Source organism: Bombus vancouverensis, chromosome 16 (assembly GCF_051014615.1).
Source record: "Bombus vancouverensis nearcticus chromosome 16, iyBomVanc1_principal, whole genome shotgun sequence".
Lineage (NCBI taxonomy): Eukaryota > Metazoa > Arthropoda > Insecta > Hymenoptera > Apidae > Bombus > Bombus vancouverensis.
In genome coordinates, this window is record NC_134926.1 from 3,972,366 (window position 1) to 3,991,420 (window position 19,055).

Sequence of the window (19,055 nt, forward strand, 5' to 3'; positions counted from 1 at the left end):
GACAAACTGTCATCGATATTTTAACGAATATTTCCTGTTCCATTTATAGTAAAAAATACCATGAATTCTGAGATTTCAATAAATGCTATAAAACTCTTGATTTTAAGTAAACACGTTAGCAAATTGATACGATAAAAGAAGCTCAATCGTTGGACAATTTTTACTTTTTTCTCGCTCACTGAATTGTAATCGTTCCGTTGTAAATTGGATCGGTTTAACGAAACTAAAAGGAGAAGAAAGGACACAGAACGTACAAAGTAACATAATTTTGTTCGAACAGAAATAAACTTGCACGCCGTTTCAATAGCGTACTGACAAAAAGAACAGATCAGAATGCGATAGAAATAAGGAAACCTGGGCCATTTACTTACGTTTTCTTAATAGACAAGGAAATGATAGCGAGAGTTCCGTATAATGCTGTTTAGACGAATTGTTTAAAATAATTCGCGGTTACCTAGTAAAAAAAAAAAAATGATTACACTTTGAGACTGAAAAATGGTCCGGTTCTGCAACTGAAAAAGAATTGCGAAAACGAAGAATGCTGCAAAGAAAATGATAAATTATTGAAAGCCGGTTGAATTTGTATTAGGGAAATTGAAAAAAAAAAAGGAAAATGTTCAATTTGATTTTAAATAACTTTATTTCTATTTATCATTATAGCTATCAGAAAAAGACGAGAGAACACCCATGATCGTTTTAATCACTCGTTATTCGAATTCTCACTCAACGATTACATAATTAAGTAATTACGAAAGCAACCAAGAGATTTTTTTTTTTTTTCGAAATAAAGAAGAAAAAAGTAAACATCTTAATATAAACATATATTAAATTCATACAATTAATTAATATACATATGCATTTCATATATATATATATATATATTTTTTATATATATAACATATATATTAATTAATACAATTAAATTCTACAGTTTCAGATTAAAAATAAATAATAAATGAAAAAGAAAGAAACGTGTTAATTTATCTCCAGACTTTTCATATGCGCGTTGATATTTTTTTAATACCTCCAGAATGAATTAACTAATCCATTAATTAATTAATTAATTAATTAAATAATTAATTAATTCGCTTATCGGCACGATTCTACAATTAATCAATTAATACCATCGCAGTGATTATCTAAAAATCCTGAAAAAAGCGTACACAATTGGGTTACACATCTTTTTCATTCGGTTAAAAAGAGTCTGTACTTTTAAAGGAAAAAGTATAATGTTCGATAATGCAGGGTGATCAAAAAATAATGGTGCAAGAGACAATTTTAAGAAATCTTTTGAGTAGAAAATAAGACGATTTTTCGCAACTGTCCCCGACGCTCGATGAACGTATGTATAGGATAGTAGGTACTGAACAATACTATAAAAAAAAAGCTGTCGTTAAACCTTAAAAAACGAGGTTCGATTTTAGGCGTAATTGGTCGCACATTCCACCGTCATTATCATCTAAATTCAAGCCGATCATCCTCACAGTATATGGCGTCAGTTTTAAATTTCATTCGGCAATAAGTTAACTTTCCCTCAAAAATCGTCAAATACGCGAAACGATAGAATAAATAATAAATGATAACGTCACAATAATAATAATAATAATAATAATAATAATAATAATAATAATAATAATAGTAATAATAATAATAATAGTAATAAAAATAACAACATAAGATAATGCCTAATGTATAATTACTCGGAATAAAATTTAAAAGAAGCGAAATAAAAAGCTAAAAAGATATATTCGGTTCGGTGTACTGTGAGTAGCAACGAAGGGAGTTATTTTTCATCATAATATCTGTAATAATAAAATATTTTGCGTTACATTTCGTTAATATTTGGTACAAGTACTTTCACACTGTTATACCTCTATAATATAACGGTTATTCGATTATTCGATAGTCCTTAATAAAGCATTCCTTATATATATATATACATACAATTGTTACTACTTATCATAGTACGGTATATGCGGTCACTAGCAATGCCTAAAGATTTATTTGTCGAGGAGCAAAAAATGTGTGAAGAAAACATGAAAAGAGAGCGGGAAACTGAAAAGAGGGAATCATGTTATTTTCAACTCAAAAATGTTTCTCAGGTTTTAGCAGCCACGGTATGTTCACAAATCTCGAATTGTAATTAGCCGCGCGAAACGTCAATTGTCCTTGAGCGGTAAATAAAATCACGATTAAGAATAATATTCCATTATATCTAGGAAGGCCGCAGTTTTCTCTTGTACTACAATCTTTAAAACACCCTGTATGTAAGAAAGTTTATTCTAAGTAATATTATATGTATACATGTGGTGTACGTGTCACGTACGCGTATGAACACATAAGTACGTATGCATACATGCATACCCACGTGGCTGTGCACGTATTTACACATGTACACACATGGACGAACGTATACATATATGTACGCATACATATATAGGTATATAATACGTGTACGTATACATATTCACATACGATCGCACGCGTACACATATGTGCACATTATTCGTATATACGTGTAGACGTATATAGGGTGTGCAATAAAGCTGAAAGTGCGATATGTAAGATTCCCGGATTCAAATTACGCAAATTTCATTCGAGCTAAAAATTCTGTCATTTTTTCCAAATAAATCGTATCATCGGTGAATCGCTGAACTGCGGATACGTGTGCACGTTCTTTTTTTTTTTTCTTTTCAACTTTGATTGCTGTGTTATTCAATTCAGTTCAAGATCGATTTTACTTGGAAACAATTTGTCCGCAAATATCATCCGTATGTTTTTTTTTTAACTAAAAATGGAATTCGTTAGTTAGTACAATAGTACAACGGCCCCTTGTTGTACCTTCCCAAACACCCTGTATAAGAACACGCGTAGTATAAAGAATTTGAAAAATACACTTAAGACGATAAGGAGGGCAACAAAGAAACAAAATATATTTTCACTTCAACCGTTTCGATGACCAGACTAATCTATGCTTTAAGGCTTTAAAAAAGCTCCTTAAGGACCACCGCATTACATAAGGGTGCTTAATATAGGTAGCGCTATAGTGTACAGAACTGTTTCGTCCGATATAAAACAGGCAATTATTATTTACCTTTACTCTTTTCATATGCCTATTTATTACTTTCTCCCCCACACTCGACCGACTATCATATTTTTTCTTTTTATCACTTATCCCTATTATTTTTAATTTTTTTTTTTTTGTCATTTTTCTTTTTTCAGAAAATCGATGTTAACTAAGGTGCTGAGATAACGTTTCTCTTCTTCTCCGCCTGTTCTTTTTTACCTTTTACGATTCACTTTGAAACCGGGACGATCTTAGAAGCAAAGTGGGATCAATTTCTCAAAATCATCTTATTTTTAGCAGAGGAATTGTAACTGCGCTCTTGTACTATCATTTATGTGACACCCTGTACATGTTGAATTGTTATCTTTTTTTTTTTTTTTGTTTTTTCTTCGTTTAACAAGCATATTTAAATACGTACACACGATACGAGAGTGTATCTTCCACAAGAAAAATTATCGTCCTTCATCACAATCAACACACATACAGAGACGCAGGTAGAAAATGGGATTTAGGTTCGTTCAGCGTGCATGAGCGTGAGCGCGAACCTTTTCTCGAGTAGAAAAAGTCGAGGCTTTTGAAAATTCACTTCTCCACACTAACCCGGCGCATTTATTTAAATTCTAATCTTTTATAGTAATGATTCATACCCTAAAACAGCTATATATTCAATATTTATTATCACAACAAATATCTTTCCGTTAGTTTGAGAAAGCTTTTCGCCCTTTGATTCAATTTGTGTGTGGTGTTCGTGTGTGTACATGTTTATATGTATATATGTGTTCCTATGTGTGTGGGCGTGTGTGCGTGCTATATGGATGTAATGTGTGTACTTAAAACACGCGACATTCAATTATCCTATACATTTTCCACTTTGAATTCTTTCTGGCCTTTTTTCTCTTTCTGGCAAGAAACGAAGGACACACCGTTTTCTAGATTATATGTGGAACTATTAACTCGTATTGTGAATTTTCACGCGCCCAAAGCACTTTTGTGACATTGTTCGATTAAAATCGAGTAGAAAACCAATCTTCTTTTTCGATGTTCATCAGACTCTGATATGTGTAACACGACGCTTCTTTGAAAAAATGATGTCCAAAAAAATTAATTCGAAAATTTAAAAAAAATATCTCTAGCGAAGTTTCGTAACAAATGATGACTACTCGTCGACCGTCAACGTTCAACAATCGTTGTAAGAAAAAAAAGTCAAATATAAAAAGACTAAGAATAGAAGTATACATGTCACGTATTCTTCATCGTGAAGTCGATCAAAATGTATTCTTAAATTAGAATAAAACGAACGAACGAACGAACGAACGAACAAACAAACAAACAATTCGAGGAACATCACCGATCTTGAAACGCTGTTCACAGACTTCAACGCGCTATCGTAGTATATTTCGCTATGAATAACTTCTAGTGGAAAACTGAAGGAAAGAAACAGAGAATAGAAGGAAATATAGTATTTTTAAAAAGCTTGCGCTCGCCCAAACGTATTAGGTTCGCATTGTAATGTTACTGACGCTAATAACTTGGCGTAAAGAAAAGTTACTAGACGAAGAAAAAGGTACCAGAGAAAATTCATTGGTGAAAAATTCTTGAACAACATTTAAGTAGAAGGTAAACACAAAACTCCGCAGAACCATGTTCAACGTCATTGTCATCGTAAACGTCATTCGTCACTGTAATCGTTATTATACTCCATAACCTCCTATCCCCTCCCACGCATACAATATTCACCCAATCATTTGGAAATCTTACACTAAGCTTCACCATCAGAGTCGTTAGAATACTACGCTACTTGTGAATATATCTCTCAATACCGTTAGACAATGAAAATCGCAAAATTGTAATAACTAACATTTTATATCTATTATTTCGTACCGTTTCTTCTTCTCGTCTCTATTTTTATATTATTGTTATTAGCATTATATCGCATCTTAATGAACATTACGATCATTATTACTGTTAATACCTAATATTTATTTCATTAATTATTAATTCATTATTGTTAGTTTATTATTAATCTATCTAAAATTAATTAATTTTTCATTATTGTTAGGAATAGAGGTTACTCGCGAATTAGTCCACTTTGTTGCATTAATCAGTAGTCATTTTTTTACAATAATTAATCACCTTATTAATTAGTACTCTCTTCAAAATGCTTTCTTATAATATATATTTATATATATATATATATATATATTATCGTAATATATAACTGTGTGTGTGTGTGTGTGTGTGTGTGTGCGCGTGCGTGCGTGTGTGTGGGTAGGTGGGTGGGCGTGTGTCTGTGTGTACGTTTCTGTGGACGCGTAGGGTTATATTATCCACGAATATGCATACACATATACGTGTACGCAGCATGTAGTGTGTATACGTGTAGACAAACAATGTATACATAAATGTCTGTTCACTTTTTCTTTATCATTGATAAATCCTAAATTATTAATAAGTATGTATGTGTGTATGTGCGTGTGTCTTATGTGTGTATTGCGCGCGCGCTCGTACGTGCGTGCCTGCGTGTGTCCCAGTATTTACTATATTTACTATCCTTCTTCCCTATGTTGTTCACATGTTAATAGTTAAAAATGACAAGTTTAAAGTTTACTCCTCGGACCTCGATTTTCATTTCGTTTTCTTTTCTTTTCATTTAGAACCCCTTTCGGGATGCTGTTCTCTTTCGAAGCGTGTGCACAAGGGGTACTTCTCCTAAATCTAACAAATAACATGACACTAACTTTCTGTAATATCTTTAAAACCTTCCATGTTTGCTAATTACGAAATCAGTGCATGGCACTTCCACCTTCATTGAATGGTCCTAGGTTGCAAAACGCGCATTGCAGCCAATTTTTTAATTTTTCTCGTTCATTCATTTTTTACAACAGAGAAATTACTTCATCTTCGACTTTTTCCTAATATCTTATGAAATCAGTGTTTTTCGTATATTTCTTCAATGTATATTTATATTATACGTATATAATTAATTTAAAAAAACAGCATCTTACAAACACGTATTAAATTAACTTCATAACTAGATTAGACAATAAATGTGCGTAAAAGCTTCATTTAAAATTTCACATGCTTACATTCATAATAAGTGAAAATATCATCTATAGATTGTACATTAAATCTGAATTATTTGGCCCTGATCACTTCGTATGTACAAACATTTCAGTTTCCGTATGTTCAAAATTTAATTGGTCACGATTAACTAATAAATAATATTCACGGAAAAAGAATGGGAATCATACTTATTTATAATTCTTGGATATGTTAACCGCCGAATAACGACCAGATACATATCGTTAATTACTATTAGGCATCTAGACTTAGTTATATTTCTTTTTTTACTTTATAGGTTATTTGCCACATGTTCTAATTTCGATTATGTCTTTCCAAGAAACCCTGACGAAAGGTTCCGGAATTTTTCAAGTCCACTTCGATTTGGAAAACACTCGAAAAATATTTTCGTTCTTTCAATCACTTTTTTGACTCAATCACTTTAGGTTAAATTCCGATTCGAAAATTGTGCGAAATATTTCGAGGAATTTTGCTCGCTCTTCCCAAGCTTATTTACATTCACCGTCAATAATTTCGTATTTAGGCAACAAAAAAGAAATGTGTCGTTTATCTCGAAACGATGTTGAAATTTTCAAATTTATTCAAATACTTTTCTATTTTTCGAAATCTATTACAACAGAATCATAAAATTTAATATTCCGGTCTTCCGTATATTTTAAGTCATAGATTTCCCTGATATTACAAGTGAAACGCTTTTCCTTATCTTTTTACATTTCTTCTTCTTTCTTTGCTATTCGTATTACTTTGAATTTTCGAACAAAATTTCGAAGAATCGTTTTAACCAAACTTATTAGTACGAACGTTTCAAATCACTACATATATATACAACTCTAAGTAATAATCACGACAACCAACGAAATCTTTGGGGAAGATTTATAAAAGGTTAGTTCTCAGAGTTCTCGCGTTTTCAATATATCGAGAAAAAGCTATATTTCGATCATACTCAGCGAGGTGCGTAAGACGTAAAAGGAAAGAGAAAGATATTAACACGTTTACCTTAACATTTAACATCCCAGATAAAAATAACAGTTGGCTCACATTTTCGGACATATATTAAAATCGATTTTCTAAGCACATTTCGTTTATATTTCTTGCAGAAATACAAAGAACTGTAGAGTTCTCTTGGAGGAAGGGGAGAAAAGATGAAGAAGAGTAGTTAAAATTTGAACACACGCATTCGCGACCTTTAAATAATACTGTATCACAATTAAAACAAATCAGACTATAGGGATATAATTATTACTAATAGATTGCAACGCAATGAGCATAGGTATGCGAAAGTTTAATCATTTAAAAGATTAATTAAAAGGAAAGGTTTTATAACGATGTTTAATAATATCATTTATCTCTGTTAATATTGCATTACACCTAATATTCTTTATATATTATAACAAAATTGTCGAACATAAAACTATTTATGTATGTATAACTGTTTATTTCAATTTCACCGGCATCGTCGGCTATTCGCCATATTGCGCCACTTTTCTGTATGACTATATAAAATATTTCTAAAACTTCGTTTACCATTAAATTTAGTGACTTGAGAAATCAAATTTACAATTATAAGATTAATATTCATAGTAATACATTATTAAAACGTTATGCGTTAAAAATACAAAGAAACATATAAATTAACTATTTCAAGTGTATTTCGATCGTTCTTTTCCTAAAATAAATTCAAGTATTCGTATCAATCTTTCCTCCGTAAAGACACATTCGTTAACAAGTTTCGAGTTATCAAAAGCCTTTTGTTTTGACTAAATTTATTCCCTTTGTAATAGTTATTGTGGTTGGAATTTTTCCTTATCCACGTCACATGTTTATTTTTTTTCCCGTCCTCTTGTTATTATCAAATTAATAAATGGCACATGCCCCAAATGCACACGCGTGTGTATTCAAGAAAAAGAGGGGAAAACGATTCATCCCGAAAGAGAAGAGTATGCGCATATGTGTACGTTTTCCTACTGGCGCGTGTGTACGCATGCGCTCGAAATACGTAAACTGACCACCGAGAAACCTCAACTAATGCACGCACCAATTAATAGTAACACGTATATACACTTGCATACACGGACGTAAAATATACTAGATACCCCTGTGACACCTGTGTGCACATCGATAGTATAGCACGCATGCGTACCGATACGTCGAATGCACGAAACAAAAACGCGGTATAACACGCATGCGCGTAAGCGTATTAGAAATTCGTATCATCGTAAACCACCAAGAGTGGTGCATATGCGCACAAGTATGCATACGCCTGTTATTGGCTGTATTCCTTTAAAACTTTCCTCCCGGTTCTTTTTTTCTCTTTTTCTCTTTTTCTCCTTTTCTTTTTCTAAACGTGTATTCGATTTGTCTCGGACTAAATATAAATGCCTAACCTTTTGGACTTAACATTCAATATACCGCATGCTTCGCTAGACACAGCCAAGAATTTGAAATGTTTAAATAGACGTAAAATGGTTAATAATGTCGTCGCTAATAACTCCCTAAAGAAAGTTACATAGCTCAGAAACAATTACAATTTAGCGTTAATCGAACCGATTTGTTGCCATTATTTTATGTTAGTTAAAAATATAATTTCACGAATTACATGGCTCTAAAGACGAATAATTTATCTTACGCAGAAGACGAATAAGTTCTCACGAAAATTATGAAAGTTTTTTCATTTTTTAAATTTCGAACTTGTTTTTTCTTTTTCTCTTTAAATTTAATCTAAATCATTAGTATTAAATCGAATGGTATTTAATATCAATATCACATTAGAGTTTTAACAAGAAAAATAAATATAGACGAGATGGCGTCGCGATCTCGTGCGGTTTCAAAAGAACACAGACAATAAGTGCAATAAAGTACATACGCGTTTGTGTAATGAACAGAAAATTAAGCGGAGAAGGTGTAGGAGGTTAACGAGAGAAATAAAAGGAGAACAACAAATTAAATACAATTAGATCTACAGACGAAAAATAGTGAAAACAAGGAGATAAGAAGGGAAAAAGAATACGTAGTTTCAGCGCATGCGCACAAGAGATTGTAGTGTTACATAGCTGATTGGTCTTAAATATAGCATGCTAACTCTAGTATTTTGAAATATGCCTTTTTATAAAATAATAATTAACGACACTGAGGTAAGTGGCTATTAGATTAAGCTTACTTGTTACTTATTTTCATTCACCTATTCACACATTTTCCCGGTGATATGTATCAGAAATCAATTCGTTTTTTAAATATAACAAAACTAATCTTTTCTTTCTTCATTGTTTGAAACGTTTATAAGTAAATCACAAGATTTTTAGTTTTATAGATACATTTTGCATCGTTGAAACGTATCTTATTTGTTCGAAAAGTACTTAAAAGGCAAAGCATGTTAGAATATTTACAAGCCTCGAAGGAAATAATACCAGCGTTTTTATTCGATCGAATCATCAAATTTTATGAAAATAGACCATCATCTGTAATCGAATAATTGAAATGTTTTTTTCCTCGGATATCAAATGTAAACTATTATAATATAACTATGTGTATATATACAAAGCAAAAGAAAACAGGACGAGAGATTATTAAGGCAATAGAAGATTCTAATTAACGTTCTAAATTTTTAAATCTTTTAAATTAACAGTACGACGAACAAAACACGACAGAGACGACAAATTAATAATACTAATTTATAATGCTTTGCTTCTGGGACGATTGGTTAGCAACAGAATTGAAAAAAAACTATACAAAGTCCAGCTATAACTTTCAAGTAAACTTATTCGAGAAGATTGCAATAAAAAGACGACCGTTTAGGAAAGTGTCCAGGTGTTTATAGTATAAAACTATAGAGATGTGTGTGTGTGTGTGTTTGTTTGTGTCGTATGTATATTATAAGTATATAATTAACCCCCAGTGTCGTAAAAATCCCATACGTGTACCAGTATTATTTTATTTTAATTTAGTTTATCAAACGATTGCAAGCGTTTGTCGATCATGCTTGAAGTGTGCTGCCGCCTATCTTCAAGATAAAAGACAATGAATTGCTTCTTATGTTTTATCTCAAATGAAAAAGAGAAACCATTATCGTTGGAAGTACCAGCGCTCGTACAAATTTAGTTCCCGTCTCGTAATCTAAATTTACGTTCCATTCTGGAACAGCAAATAAGGTACACTCATAATGTTCGAACGCCCTCAGACCTCTATTATTCGTAATATTATCAATAATGTTATCTATTATTCGTTACCATTAATATTATCACTAGCAATTCTTATATGACTGCTGCTTTCCTAAAAACATTACACTACTGCTGCCGTCATGATAATCCTTGTTAATTAGCAAGTATTACCATTGCCGCTTGTTAATATCACTACCACTAATATAAATTGCAATTACTTTAATACTCTAATATTTCATTACTATCGTTATTATCGTCTTCTTGATCATCACTCTATTATTATTGTTTTTACGGATTATTGATTAATGAATATCATAATCAGCAACAATTATGTTTTTGTTTATATTACATAAATCGCATTATCATTAACCCCTTATTATTATATCGTGATTAACTTTTTATTCCGTTCACGGTATCCTGACTACTGCGACAGGCGTTTCTCTATTATTAATATCGTGTACCACCACCACCACTAGGTATGATTTATCGTTACTGCTACTATTAACTGTGCAACGACAGTAACAGCGTCATGATAATAAGTAATGATAATGTTTAATAACTGTAACAAAAAGATTGGTGACAATACAATGGCAATGTTAATAATAATAATAGCAGAAATTAACAGCACCAACAATTATCCTAGTACTCTTTAATATTAATCATCAGTAATAGTAGTTGTGTGTAACACTAACAATAGTTACGACCATAATAATAGTAACAATAATGGTAATGATGCGTTACTATACTATGCTGAACAGTAGAAATAAGAATTGTATTACTGCGATAGAAAGCAGTAGAGAGAGTGGCAATAGTAGAAGCTGAAACAGCGATAGTAACCAGCGTTAGTAGTAGCAAAATGTAAGAGCAGCTAAATATAACGAGAAATAAGATTAGAATCGATAGTAGTAGCCACAGCTGCAATAGAAATCAAACGAAATGAATGGCAGCAATAGCAGCAACAATAATCGCAAAAATGTTGATAATCCTCACAGCGATAATATGAGTACAAAGATGTAAATTGTAGTAGTAGCAAAGGCAGTAATAATAATAGTGGTAACATTATCATTACTCTATTATCACATTACACAATATTGCCGCTATTACTATCATTGTCGCGCCACTACTATCGTTGTAATTGCTATAACTACAGATTATCATTCCTTTCATTTGCAACCTCGTTGAAATTACAACTTACTTCTTTTAATACTGCTGTTAGAACTATTGTTGCCGCTCATACTATTACCACTTCGATTGCTATATTTGTTACACGATTGCTAGCGTTATCTTTATTTTTTTTTTTTCATTTTTTTAACCATCATTATTTATTATCATCATAGCTATTGTTGTTGCTGTTATTAAGTGTTATAAATATTATCTATCATTTAGCATTACTATTATTATTACTGTTACTACTATTAATTCCACTACTATTGCTGCTACTTGCTACTACTACCACTAACTGTACCTATTTAGTTCTACGACTACTTCTACTATTATTATTATTTATTATTATTGTTGTTACAATTCAGCGATTCCACCGTGGAACCTGAGTAATCTGGATAGAAGCTTAGTGTCAACTAATTTCGATGAATCGTAGAGGCAGCTTTTTCCAAGCATTAAGATATAAAATTTGTGAATTATACGTGTATTATTGAATCACCTGAAATCACACACACGGTATTCAGTTAAGCATATAGGTGAAATCTGAGTTGCGAAACTGAACGTAAGTCTTCGGATTGAATTGCCATAAATAGAAAGAGTCAACTAACGAAAATGCACTCCCGCCCTTCTAGTATGTCAAAATAAGAAAGAAACCCTTTAGATCCATTGTTAACTACCTTCGTTGGAATAAGATAATAACAATTTCGTCTTTTTACTTTCTTCTCCTTTTTTTTTTTCTAAGACCATTACGCGATGTTATACGTTTCAAGTTGTAGGGTCAACTATTCATCAACTTGTTTAAAAAATTGTCTAACAATTTATTTAATACGCGAATATTCTTATGTTAACAATGAATGTTAATGTAATAGAGAAATATCGATAAGCGTATTCGAAAATATTACAAAATGAACATAGCAGATATATTTCAATAAATTTTCACCCATTTTAGTTGCGTCAAAGTTAAATATATATGCAGTACATAGATTTTCGTAAAAAACGAAGACATTTTCTACTAATTGTAAGCCAAATACTGTCCATCTCACTTAATAAAGCTATATTAAACAGAAAATTCGATTAAAAGAAGAAAAAAGGAAAACGAACTAAAATTTCATCGTTCGCGATCGAATATTATGAATGTTAGTCTACCATAATACCTAACGTCGTCTCGTAAAATGTTCGCTTTTTATTCCTAACGTCAGTAGTTAATTACAAACATTTCCTAACATCGATCCTCTTTGGTTTACCAAACATACTATTCGACATTTGTTTGTATGTATTTTAAGTAGTTCTCTACCTACTTACACACTTTATCGATAAACAGTGTGCAAATAAATTCATTAAGTCTTATAATTTTTTGAATAATCATAGAATTCTAACGTATCCATTCCTCGAATTTTTGATTTTTTCTTCTTTTTTTCCTTTTTTAATGAATTAAATCCTTAAACATTTCAGGTAGTCCCAAAACTAAATTTATTAGGACCCTTTTGATCCCTTCATTTGTTTCATTATTATACGAGAAACCTAACCTTCTGATTTAGGAAATCGATCTACGGATAGTTTGATTACTTATCATAGTTTTTAATGACTCGAATTCATTAACCTTTGAGGAATATGCATATATATGCTCGTTATGCATATATATGTTTATATATATATATATATATATATATACATATATGTTTATATATATATATATATCTCGATATATATATATATATATCGATATATATATATATACATCGATAAAACTTAGAACACACAGAATGACTTAAATATGTGTAACACGCAAAATGCTAAAAAGTCATGAAAAATAATCAAATCCCAGAAGATCAAGAAAATCTCACGTTAATTATTTGAAATGCATCGGCACTTGAGAGAGATTGACCTTTAAACCTTTATGTAGGTACATACGTTATGCGTATGTTCACGGCAAGATCTATGGATCTGCTTTTAACAGCAGACTCGAGAGAAAAAAACAGAAAAGAACTTTTTCTTTAGTCTCGCGGCTGAACAAGACCGAGAAGATCTGAGGGCGTTGGATATATATTTCAGAGATATATAAGAATGTTGGAAAGAAAATATTGTGCAATGAATACTAAACACTCTTTTTCCCATCGGTATGGTTATCAGTCCATTCAGGTACCTTTGACGTTGAAAACATACACATACACACATGCGCGCTCGCTCGCTCGCTCATTCGCGCGCGCGCGCGCGCGCAATCACATTCCCTTGCACACGTAGGCATGCACGCATAAACTTCACATGACACGCGCGTGCGCGCGCACGCAACGGAGGGGCAGAGGGAATGAACTCATTTTTACCCCTTCCTTTAACCGAACCTCCTCCCAATGGTCCAATCAGAACTTCAAAACATTATATTCATCAACGTCTGTTTTTGTTCTATCGAATTTTCGAGATTCACTTCTTGTTTAGGTGTGAGATATATAGTGACGAAGTAAAGTATCGGTCGTGCTCGATCACGAACAACGAAAAATAATCAAACGGGCAAAACGAATGCCCGGTCAAGTCATTTCCAAATTTAAATGCAATCTTTGTATCATATATGTACATACTGAAAAATTAAACTACATTTATATCTTTCTATATCTTGTATATATAATTATTTGTAACGTTGAAGAACAGAAAAGAATATGTAATAAAGAGGAAAGTTAAAAGTGTAACAAACAAACAAATAAACAGAAAATTGTTACGACGCTGGTTCTATCCTTCCTTTTTTTCAGAATCAACATTTTTCTGCTGTTTGTTCAAGCAGGTATCTAGTATAGTAAGACTCATTAATTGCACAGAGTTATTGACACAGTCCAGCAAATTAAGCTTTAGCGAGAATGGCGGAAACGCCCGCCATTGTAATTGCAAGACAATCAAATGTTACACAAATGCGAACTTAGAATCAGTATCTGCATGAAAGTTCCAGTTCCCTCACTTTTTGGGCAATCTTTTATGAAATCAGTAAAATTTAAATCATTCGCATCCATTTCATTCAGTCATTCGTAATTTATTTACAAATCATTCGTGAATCCTTCTTTAACATAGTCGCAAAGCCAAAATTGTCAAACTATTTACACAATCTTTCGAAACTTGTATGATTTCGATTTATGTTTTAATTAATCCCAATCAACAAAACTAACAGAGAATTGAATTTACAAAAACGAAATCCTATCACTTATCAAATGCGAGAAAAGAATATAAATAAGAATTGAAGTCTTCATAGTTTCCATTCTATCATAATAAAAGAAACGTTTAATAGATATCTAACACATTTTTGTCATAAAAATAAATCATGTCCAGGAACTGCACTAACATTGTACTATAATACTCAAACGATATTTGACTTCGGTTATTTTCTAGATGATAATACCATTTTACTACTACGATATTGTCTAACTTTTAGCTTTGGGAGGGAATCTGAAAGGTCTAACAATGAATTTAATTACGAAATATAGAGCGATATAAAAATAAAGACGTATATAAATATAGTATACGTATTATGTGGTGCTGGAAAGCTGGCATGCTCTGATGCTTCCAAAGCTTTTAGATTCTTGGCGGCATTAGTAGTATTTTAGATCGTTTGGTGAAGTCTATTCTACACCAACGTTTTGAAGTTTGTCGCGTTGCATACGTGCTAAATATATATCATTTGAATAGATGTTAAATAAAACACTAGTCAATAACGAAAATTCGTGTAGCCTGCCTTTGTGACTGCGCGTCATGACTAATCCAATCGCATTGCATCGCGCATTTCTTCTGCGCATCAACGTTCTAGCAATACGCAATATGAGCACACGATAATCTCGAATCCATAAATAACAACTTTTCTGAGAATGTCTACACTAACCACATCCTAAATTAAATTATTTTATTTTTGTGTTTGCAAATATCATCAGCATGATAGAGAGCATTATTATATAACTCAAAATAATTTGATCAAGGCCGATAAGAATAACACAAATTTTAAAAGTTTCATCATTTTTGCAACAAAAACGATATCTAATTGTCCATTCATTCAAAGTGTAAAAGAACTTAAAATATTTTTAGTATAAATAATTGAAGAATATATATAGTAGATTTAATCCATGTACAGAGCAATTAATGAGTCTCTATTATACAATATAAAGTACTAGGTATGCTATTAATAATAGATTAATATTGTTACAATTTTTCTATGCCTTTTAATCGATGTCACTAAATATTATTTAGCACTTAAAATATCTTCTATTTTATATATATAATAACTGGGAAGAGAACTAATATTACACAATATGTTACTAGACTAAAAATCACGCATAAATACTACCGTATCGTTTGCTGAATTTAAACTGAAATAGATAGAAGAATAATATTGTCTGTCTGAAAAAAGTATTGAGACAGTGTAGTAAGTAAGTTATCATTGAAAAATTGTCTCAGATTGTCAAGTTACCAACTATAGATTCTATAGATAAAACTATAGATAGATAGTAAAAGAGAAACTCAAAATTTGTAAAATAGAAATTTTGCGTCACTGTATAATTGGAAATACCATTCACTCGAAAATTCGAAGTCATTCTGAAAACTTTAATTAGGATTTCAGCTTTCTTAAATGCTTTTCTTTTTGTCTCTTAATATTAACCAATGGGAAGTGGCATATTCTTCTCCTCAGTATCGTTCATTTTGCAGAGGGGAGTGAGAAAGAGAAGAGAGAAAGACAAAGACACACACAGATAGGCAGACAACAGACAAAGATAGCTAGAGAAAAACATCGAATTACCATATTCGTTATAACTCTATAATTAGTAAATGGTAAAGAGACACGCTGGACATTGGCACGACGGGTGGCATTTAGATTTAATATATGTAGAATAAAATTTACGTTATTGCGATAACATTTGGTATCGTTTTTGTTGTCGTCGCAAGAACTCGGACCCCGATTTATCATCCGATTAAAAGTTTGTGGGCGTTTTACGATAGAGAATCGATTTTTAGCTAAAATAACGATCTCCGAATATCTCATAGAAGATCACGATATCTGCCAATACACTTCTTAGCTAGTGAAGCTATTGATTCAAATTTTTTATAACCATAGTTTTATTACAATATTATTCATATAATCTCGACTTACTCGTTGGAATAACAATATACAAATAAAAGCAAATTACTAATCGTATTACTATCGTTAATTTTGTGGCAACAATAACCAAATTTTCTATATTGATAATTGTTGCCATGTGAAGGAAAAATTCACTAAAAATTCGATTCTATATCACCGTTGCTAATGGAAGAGGTATGTATAGCCCAAAGCATCGACGTGGATCCTCGCTTATTAATTTCTTTAAGAGGTAACGTTCCTCCTCCCTTTTTTTTTTCTTTTTTTTCTATATTTTTTTTTCTTTTCATTCATATCTTATTCATTCTTTCTGCTTGTTTTTGTTTTGATTAGATTGGTACAGTCTACGTTTGATACGCATGGCAGTCTCGATTAGAGGAAACTGTTCAGAGCAAAAAAGTGGAACACTCGTGAGACCATTGATCATAATTTACTTTCTTACACGCGCATCCTTAAGAAAGTGTTGGCGACGCCATTATCTAGATTAGCCAATGTATCATTTTTTCAAAGCTAATGGCTGCGGTGTTGTATGCGCGTACCCTTTTAACTTTCCTACTGTTTTCTGTGCTCCGATCCTCAAAATATGTAACAGGAGCTAGAATTTATACTATTTTTTCATAAAATTACCTACACAACGATGTTTTAATATACGATATATTGGATACGCACCATTTGCAAATTATAAATCATTTTGATCAAAATGAACTTGTAACACGCGTCAATATTGAGAAAAATAAAATATAAATTATTGCTATACTCAAATGTGAAAAAATATGAAAATAGAGTAATTTATATTCATAAAAATTTTCTTCTGCATGTATCATATAATTTATGCATTCATAATGCAATGAATATATCGGGCATGTACGCAACATTGAACATATTAAAACACCGAAGAGTGTAGCATAACAAAGATCAACTTAAATATCTTCAACATACTACTATATATATTGTTCTGAATAAACAGGATATTCGTTTGAAACGTTAATGAGAACACGACCTGAATGGGAAGAATACTAATTCAGTAATTGAAAGATCATGAAAAACCTGCCTATCAGAGATGGGTGCGCACTATGTATACACATACGCGCATATTATGTCAGATGAAATTAATATTATTTTAAGATATGAAAATACCAAAATACCAAAATGAACTGCGACAGAAGCAATATCGTAACGTCAATACTAATTTAGTATTACGTCGTACGTACGTACTTAATGTGTAGTACGCGCGATATAATAACAGCATTCTCTCGTGCCTATTATTAAATGTAGTCGGCATTACACCAGACAATTAATAAAGCACGGCGCACGCCAAAAGCCTTGAAATTCATGATATACCCTCCCTTGCCCCCATTATCCCCGAATCCCAAATTGAAAAATCTTCTGTTGAAAAAATCAAATCAGATCCTTGTTGCTGCCGAAATTATACACGGCACTGATTTAAGTAACTTCATCGCGAGAACCGGCCCATCTGACAATGCGGAATATAATTGACGTATCGTGAAGTAGAAGGCTTGGTCGTCGCACGAGTGATACCGCTCCTCCGTGCGGCACTCTACATCGACTCACCTCCCAGAAGGTCTCCGGGTAAGTACGAGTTCAGAGAACTGGGCGTAGCACGTTGTTGATCATTGCTGTCGATGCCAGCGCTGCTCCAAAGAGAATTGCTACTCGGTGGAGCGCCCCATAATTGGCTGGAACTACCGCCCCATGTGTCTGGTGGTGGACCAGTTTTGTTCGATGGTCGCAAGCCCCAACCTGCTCCTGTAGTAGCTCCAGCTTGTTGTTGACCTCCATGACTAAGTTGTTGCAACAAGCTGTGCACCTCGGTATCGGCTGGAGATTCTGCGAAAATTGTTGTGTTGCCCAGGACGCAATTGTTCAGAGCACCTTGTGCCTGTAAACATCATTAAACATTTCTCTTATTAATTTCAACTTTTGATAATTTTATGGTAGTAGATTTGTGATTTTTTAATCATTGTTTTATATAATATCTAAATGATAAAAATTGTACATTACATTCGTGTATATAATATATATGTATATATGTAAACAAATAAGATTTATACAATAGGATTTATTAAGTAAATCTACTAATTACTTGGGAAGAGTGCATATTCATTTACAAAAAACTGGAAATGAAAATGAACATGAAAATTGTGCACAAAAATTTGTAAATATATTCAGAATTTCAAAATCACGTAAAAAGTTACATAAGGACACATTTATACGATCTTCAATATACAAACTTCCTGGAGCACCTAACATTAATACAGTCCCAGTGCATAAAAGCTTTAGATTTTTAGTCTATAGATATATACGATGAATCATATATACAAATAAAAATATAGTAGGTAATACTCAACTCAATTAATTATTGGGTGGTTAACCTAAGTTTAATTTTTTACGGTCTAAATTATACTACGCTGTATTTTTTAGATCTGAATCAACAGAATCAACTATACTTCAAGATTATTCATACATAAAA

General features: G+C 32.1%; 1 protein-coding gene across 4 annotated transcripts in view; it reads right to left on the reverse strand.

Moving 5' to 3' along the window:
* Positions 1-621: 621 nt before the first annotated feature.
* gw (trinucleotide repeat containing adaptor protein gawky) overlaps positions 622-19,055 on the reverse strand; it is a 40,085-nt gene continuing 21,651 nt past the window's right edge. For all 4 annotated transcript variants that reach the window (XM_033345031.2, XM_033345034.2, XM_033345032.2 and 1 more), the window contains one exon: positions 622-18,464. In XM_033345031.2, coding sequence (XP_033200922.1) covers positions 18,123-18,464 — 342 coding nt within the window. In that variant the 3' untranslated portion in view covers positions 622-18,122. The remainder of the gene's footprint in view (positions 18,465-19,055) is intronic.